Below are 8376 nucleotides of genomic sequence, written 5' to 3' on the forward strand. Positions count from 1 at the left end.
TACTGTATATGAAAAGAGATTTTTATCAAATATAAAAACAAAACACACATTTTGCTTTAGGACATTCATAATAATGTTATTAATCATATGGCAGGTATGGCAAGATTAACTGCTGCTCATTTTCAAAAATTGTTCAAAATTTACATTAAAGAATGACCTATTTGATAATGGTTTTAATGGTTCACAGCTGATGAGGTTAATGGTATCCATAGTGGAAAACATAAAAATTGCTATATTTTTTTTTTGTGCTAATTTAATTAATTTCGAAACATGAAGGTCTTTAATTTGTTTAAAAACAGACTGAACTGTTCAGATATTTAGATGAAGTTCATTTCAGTACCAAGCCGCTATAACGAAATATCTGGTCGAAATACGTACAAAAGAGAAAAACTTTTAGTACTGTACCCATTAAAAAACGACCATATTTGAGCATATGAAAGAATTTCGCACGTTCACAAAAAAATATAATAAAATCATATATGTGGCTTTGTAAAAACATTTTGGATATTTCCCACGTTTCTGAACCGTTTGGCTTTCCATACCCCCCTCTGCAAACCCGGGACTGTATAGACAACAAAGCCCAAAGCGAGCGAGTCTGCAAACGGAGCGCATGCATGGGAAAGCTATCACAGCTCTCATCCTCCACTTCATTTCCAATGCATGCACGACCATGAAGGAAACGGCGAGCGAAATGCATCCGGATAATAAGCAATAATTTTTTTTCATGCACAGGATTGCAGATGGGACAATGCAATAGGTATGTTCTTTCTTCTTGTCTTAGTTCACTGTGAATTGTGTTACTAACACAATATATATATATATATATATATATATATATATATATATATATATATATATATATATATATATATATATATAATTTATTTTATTTTTTTATTTTTTTTGCAATGTAAGCAAAATTTGTATGTATCAAACTGCAGATTGCACAAATGCAGAATCAGATTTTCTATTTTGCAATTTTCTGTCTACTGTTGCTGTTTTGTGGTTAAGAATAATATTGCATAGTAAAACATCACCACTGCCAGTTTAATTATGATTATTCTTATTTTTATTATTATTACTAAAACATGTCTTAGAATTTGTGTGCAGGCTGTGATAAGGTTTAAAGAGGACTTCAGTTAACCTCTGCAGACAGCCAGATAGTATCTCCCATAACTAATCCCTTCTGTCTCTTCATGCAGGTTATCGCCTCCTCTCTAAGATAAGTCTCACATCAGCCCCCCATAATGGATGCAGTGCCAGAATACTCGATTTTCCTTGTCAGGATTTTGGAGGAACTAGACACCAAGTACAGCACTGTGTCTTATCAGGATCTGTGTAAGTCTTTGTGTGCTCGTTTTGACCTGGTCCATCTGGCAAAACTGCGAAGTTTGCTATTCTACACAGCATGTCTGGATCCTAGTTTTCCCGCCACCTTATTTAAGGACAAAATGAGGTGTACGGTGGAGGACCAGCAGTCTAAGAAACTCATGGTAGCTGCAGACATAGTGACCATGTTTAACCTCATCAAGATGAATGGTGGGATGGCCAAAGACAAGTTGCCAGTTAGGCATAAACCCAAGTTTCATAAGAATCAGTCCTTTGAGTCATGCAGGTCTGATACAGATGTGTATAAGTACAACGAGTGTGAAAGTGTTTATGGTCACACAGACAGAAGGGGTCATCATGCTTCTCGGAACTCACCCTGCCCCAAATCTGAGTGCAACAGCTGTCAGCCATTTATACCAGCTTCAGAGCCCAATTTTCTCCTGGGAGTCAGCAAGGATCTGAAATGTAGAGCAGCATCACTGGATAAGCTGCAGCATCTGCCTCAGTATGCCAGTGCCAGTCCTCCTCCGTGTGAGATGCAAAGCACCTATTTCCCAATGGACATCGACAGTGAGTCCACCACTGACCACGACTCACTGCACATCAATCCGGGTGGCAAGGAGGTTTTTCTGCCTAACTCAGAGTCTTTTCCTGTGCACTCGTGCATGCAAAAGCGGAATATTTTTAAGGAGGACTTTCACAACCTTGTTGCCTTTTCACCCCATGTGGTTTCTACGGAGTCTAAAGCCAGTGCCAGAGACAGTGGAGAATACCACCGGAGGGAATTGCACAAGCCACCGACTTTCTTTAACCACAGCTTTGAGTTGCCATATAGCAACCCTTATTTTGAACCTGTCAACTCCCCTATCCAAAGCAAAGGGCGAGTGAAGCATGAGAGTCTAGATGACTTACAGGCCTCTACATATTTTGGTCCAACAACGATCACTGAGTGTGTGAACACCAAGAGGATTTCTGGAAAGTCGGGCAGGCAGCCTGCCTGGCCAGTCAAGAGCTTAAGTCTGAATGCAGATGAGGGCTCTGAATTTGAAAGATCCTTTTTAAACCATAAACAGCCAGTAGACAATCACCGCCATATCAGCATGATGGATAATGACCAGCACTTTCAGTGTGCCAAAGAGAAGCCCACAGCATCTCTGTCAGGCTTCTCAAAGAAGTCCAGCGGACCAAAGATAAAAGAGATGGCCTCTGTTAGTTGTGGTCCAAGTTCTGAAAAGAGGGAAGGAGGAAAGAGATATAAGGACAAGAGCATCAACTGTCCATCACTCCAGACTGCTAACATGGACAGTGCTCTTAGTGTAGGAACTCAGACTGACCAGTCAGAACAGAGGAAGCTGAAAGATTACAGCATGCACAAGTATGCAGAGAGGCCACCTTTCAAACATGCAGATGAGGAATGTGAGCTTGTCAGCGATGACATTAGTGACATATTTCGGTTTCTGGATGATATGAGTATATGTGACTCTATTGGGATACCCCAGTCATCCTGTTACAACAGCAATGGCTCACTCTCTCAGGTGACAAAGTCAGATGGCGATAGCTCACCCGATTGCAACACGATCAAACTTGGCAAGTCTGCCAGCAAGTTAGACCATCTATTCCACAGTCTGGAGAACACTGATGACGAGCTCAAAGCGAGTGTATGCAAGCTGGTCCTCAGGATTGGTGAAATCGAGAAGAAGCTTGAATCCCTCTCAGGAGTGCGTGGTGAGATTTCACAGGTCTTGACTAAGCTCACCAGGCTGGATGAGAAGATCCAAGAGCCCGAAGCCAATGGAAAATCAAATGAGGCTGGCATGGCCCAGATTCAGACAGATGTGGACCTTTCACCACACATGTTCCAGTGCCACACCACAGGCCACACTGTCAAAGTAGACACAAACACTGACTGGTGCTGCTCAGATGCTAGTGGAAGTGGAAGCCTGAGGGTGAAGGCACTAAAGAAGAGCATGTTCACTCGCAGGTCTTCTAGGTCACTCACAGAGGAGAACAGTGCTACAGAGTCCAAAGTGGCCAGCATCACCAATTCACCTCGTGACTGGAGAACTGTCTCTTATTCAAGCCATCCAGGAGAAGATGTGAAAGAGAAGGACCGACATTGTGAAAGCAAGGACAGACACAGGAAAGCCAAAGAGGTAAAGAAAACGGTTTGTTATTTGTTTGTAGAAGTTTATAGGTAATTAAATTAGCTTGCTGAGTAGCAGAAGATATAAGCAAATTGTGGCTAATGATCCTAATCCAGTACTTTTTCTATAAACCTTAATAGGTTTTAATGGAAACTATATACATTTTGCCTTATTATACAGTGAATAATTGCAATGTACCTTTTTTAGTCCACTCGTGACAGTGCAACAACAAACCCTTGCTTGTTTTATAAGCTCCGAAATCAAAATGAGAGAAGCGTTTTGAAGGGTGCATCGAGCTCAAAGATAAATACATAGTCAGATTATTAGGCATATTGTTGGTGAAAGGCTTCAGAAGAATAGAGCTTTTACCACCTCCTAAGTTAACACATCCATCATCTTACACAAAGGGCAGTAGCGCACTGAAAATCTCGGATGCAAGTCGTCTGCTAAAAATACAGGGCGCAATACAGTACACATATCCGACTACAGAATTGATTTTAGGTGCATAAGTGGAAAAGGATGGTAATTGCTATTATGTCCTTTGCTAGGGCTGAGGTCAAATGTTTTGTACTGACGTTCCTCTAAGAGACTTTATTGAATTAGTGTCCTGACCCGAGTTTTGACATTCTGATCCGCACATAAGTATAAAACTGCATTACCTATCTAATGCCTTGTGAAAGCTTAAATGCCTTTTCTTTTTTAAAATGAATGGCATTTATTACTTTTGAGTGCAGCCCAGTATTAATTAATAATTTAAATGTGACTGAATTTTTTTTTACATTTTTACACCTTAATTAAAAAACAAAAAAACAATCAAGACCAAATGAATAATGTATAATGGTATCTGATTAAATGAGATAATCCTTTTATTAATTTTTTATAATGAACAATAATAACTCTGCAAACCTGAGTGATTACCGAGTGATTAGTACATGATTATGCAAAATATGAATGTGTTCGGTGTGTTTAAGTCGCAGTGTGCTTCTTGTGCAATATAACAGAATGTACATAATGTACTATTAGAAAACACAGTCAGTAGTACAGAGTAACCTATTTAATATATCTGTGAATTTGGATTGTCAGTATTTTCAGGTTTTACATCTATACATTTAATGTTCAATAGACATTCAACTAGGGCTGCAACTAACGATTATTTTTATAATCAATTAATCGGACGATTATTATTATTGTTGTTGTTTTTTAATAATCGATTAACTAGATTTTTTTTTTAGTTTTGCTTATTATAACCATATAAAACCCTAATTCAGGGTATTTATGTATAAAGGTGTACTTAGAAAAAAAAGCCACATATTATGTATCTCTAATTTTGACATTTTATAAAGCTTATAGTGGCTGCTTGTTGATAAGTGCATGGGGATTTCTCCTTGAACAAATTCACTCATGCCGAGTTGTTTCTTTCTGTAAAAAAAACAAAAAAACAAAACAAACAAAACAGCATTTGATTATGCAAGGTAAAGCAATTTGCAAAAATCGACATTCATATTGTTTTTAATGATAATTGCAGATAGCAAGTTAACAACAATGCTTAAAAATCTTTATGAAATATACTCCAACATTTTTTGACAATTTTTGATTGAGCTGTTAAGATTTAAACATCTAGAATATAAAACTTATAACATTTGTATAATAATTAAATGATATATGCCTAAATTGAATATACAAACATTGAAAACAAGCATTTGAACGTATAGTAAATCATGTTTTAAAACAGACAAGTTAACTGTTGTGGTGGAAAAGTGGTATAAAAAGAGAATGGGAGAAACGCAGCAAGCTAACAGGCTTGATTAAAAAAAAAAAGGAAATAATATGCATTGGTTTACTGTGGTATTGCTGAAAACCACAACAGTTACTACAATTTAATCATTTACTGCTACTGTTATTTGCTGCTTTTGTTTTTTATTTTTTTGTTTAATGTTTGTCCAGTGTTCTGTATTGTTCAAAGATTTATAATCACACTCTTGATGTCACCCAAATGAGGATGGGTTTCCTCTTTTGAGCCCGGTTCCTCTCAAGGTTTCTTCCTCATGTCATTTAAGGGAGTTTTTCCTTGCCACAGTCGCCATGGCTGCTCGTAAGGGATAAATACACACCATTCACCTTAACTCTTAAATTCTGTAAAGATGCTTTGAGACACTGTCTGTTGTGAAAAGCGCTATAGAAATAAACTTGACTTTGTTGCAAACAAGGTGATTGTGCAACCTGATGCTCGCAAGTCACGACAAAACAGATTCAATGCCACTGTCCCATAGTTACCAACAAACAGTTTAACCAATAGCACTTTATTAAACCATTCGCACATGATGAGGATTATACAGTTTTTGTTTACCGTACTAATGTTTCACCTTCATCCGTGACTTGGGGTGCACACTTTTTCCTGCTGCCGGTTGACCTGTACTCGTGATGGCAAGATAGTGGCCATGTTATCTTGCCATCACACTAAACCGAAACTTGTGCAGCCCAACTAATCGATAACAGCATTCGTTGACATCTAAATTAATTATCGATTATTATTGATTTTATTGATCAGTTGTTGTAGCCCTACATTCAACAAAACATTTTTGCAGCCTATATTTCTTTTGTTATTCCCAAATCTTGCTGTCTTTTATGTCTCTCTTTTGCTATCTTTTATATGCGTCTCATTTGTTATCATGACAAGCCAGTTAAAACCTTATACACTTAGCAGCACAGGCACTGCAAAACAACCTTGCAATTGTAGGTCAACAGCTTCACATATTTACATGAAACAAAATATTAATCAAATGCCATCTAAATGACTTTGACCAATATTTATTGCTGCCAGATTGGCTGCTGTATGACTTTGAAAAACCTCGTTGAATTTCCACACAGTTCTAGAGTATACATAGAATGGTGCAGAAAACTAAAAACATCCAGTGAGTGGCACTTCTGCAGGTCGAACCATCTTGTTGATGAGAGGGGTCACAGGAGAAAAGCTAAACATTAAGGCTAAGGTAATTAACCACTTTTTAGAACTGTGGTGAGCGGAGAACCATAAGCATTTGAGTTTTAAGGGGCACAGGCTTGGAAAATATTCGATGAGCATCTCCTGGTATTTTCCAGTTTTTAATTGTCTAGTTTTTTTGCAGTTGTACACTTCCAGCTATCATTTTAATAATCCCACTGGATTATGATATTTGCTGATAAATTACTTCTGCTTGCTCTGGAGAAATATGTGGCATTTGGAAGATGATCGTATACAGAATAAGCTTTGTTTATTTAATTTGTACAAGTGAGCAGTAGAGGGTTAAGGGCCTTGCTCAATAACCAAACAGTGGCAGCGTCGTAGTGCTGCTATTTGTACACACGACCAATTCATTCTGATTCAAAGTCCAATGCCTTAACCATTTAGACACTAAACCTGAAGTCATGCTAATAATGTGCATAAGTTAGGAACAGGTTTTATATATATCTTATTTATGCAAGTCATCAAATTGTTAGGGATGTAGTTTAGGATCATTGGGAATCTAAAATAAATTGGTGAAGCTCTTGTAAAGCATGTAAAAATGTACTGTAAGCTAAAGACACACTAGCAGGCTATGAGCCAAATGTATAAACGCCAGTTGGACATAGTGGTCACTACAGATATATTCCTCTGGTTTTGATCATTCAGGAAACAAATTTGGTTTACCTACATTAGGGGATGTGCTTCATTTTGCTATTATATTTGGACATTTTCTTCCCTATGCTATCTTTCCATTTCTCTCTTTCTCTTCTGTGTGCCTGTCTGGAGGCAGCTAGTTTCTGTGCCTCTCTCTTCTCTCACTCGTCTTTTGTAGAGTTGATGAATGTAGCGCTGCCATAAATTCCGTCTCAGGAGTCCCTCAGCCTCGGCTTCATCTTTCTGAACGGCACCTCGGGGAGCTGATACTTAATCAAAACTCGCACGCAGTAATGCAACTGGGAGAAGCTAATAGTGTGTGCGCCATGGCACTGCATCGTACGAATGATTTTGTCTAATGGGGCGCTGGGATATTTAGCATTTTATTGTTATCCCGTTTCATGGGTTATGTAATGATATAACGATCGGTTCGGTTTCTGTTATAAAATTAGAGGGATGTTTTGTTTAGGGGCATGTGGCTATGAACAGCGTTCATGCTATGTCCAGATATAATTTAGTTTAGCAACTGCATGTCCCAGAAGACATGAACTGCTGTATTCTCTTATTTTCATTCTGTCTCACTTTCACACACTCGTCAGATGAACCAAACCGCCTATGAGCAAATGAACTCTCAGCAGGTGCGAAAGCCATGACGGAGCTGTCATCTCCAGCCTAGCTCAGAACAAAACATTCGTTCCTTACTGAGCCAAAACCAAAAAACAAACTGTTCCTTGAGCTCAGCGGTGTGATGTGCTTGACAAGCATACAGCCTATTAGTGCAGGCAAAGCTGGATCTGAAAAAGAACGTGAGCCGGCTAAAGGATAGATCAAGGATACAAGATTGATCATATTGTCTAGGTGACACCAAAGGTTGTCAATTGGCAGTAGGTATTTCTATAGACTGAACATACTATTTATACTAAAGGTAATCTCAGCATTAGCACTGTAATGCTCTTACTGTAACCATAATATTTAATTAAACCATAATATTGGCAATGAAATGTTAAAATTTTTGTAAACCATCAATTGAGCATTTTTTTTTATTTACTGATCCATTCATTCAATTAATTTTCAATAAGACTGTATCTTGTTCAGCAACACAGTGAATCCAGAGCCAAGCGGGAATACAGCACACCCTGGGTGTCCATTTGCACTCTCATTCAAACCTAAAGGCAATTTTGCATAGCCAGATTACTGTCTAACATGTGGGTGCAAATCAAAGAACCCAGCGGAAAAACACATGGACATAGAGGATAAGTGAAACTC

General features: G+C 38.2%; 1 protein-coding gene across 1 annotated transcript in view; it reads left to right on the top strand.

Annotated features, from left to right (window-relative positions):
* Positions 1-582: 582 nt before the first annotated feature.
* Positions 583-8376, top strand: part of minar1 (membrane integral NOTCH2 associated receptor 1) — a 37227-nt gene continuing 29433 nt past the window's right edge. The window contains exons 1-2 of the mRNA XM_083559099.1: positions 583-757; positions 1203-3482. Of these exons, the coding sequence (XP_083415225.1) occupies positions 1248-3482 (2235 nt within the window). The 5' untranslated portion in view covers positions 583-757; positions 1203-1247. The remainder of the gene's footprint in view (positions 758-1202; positions 3483-8376) is intronic.

Source organism: Silurus aristotelis, assembly GCF_946808225.1.
Source record: "Silurus aristotelis genome assembly, chromosome: 13".
Classification (NCBI taxonomy): domain Eukaryota; kingdom Metazoa; phylum Chordata; class Actinopteri; order Siluriformes; family Siluridae; genus Silurus; species Silurus aristotelis.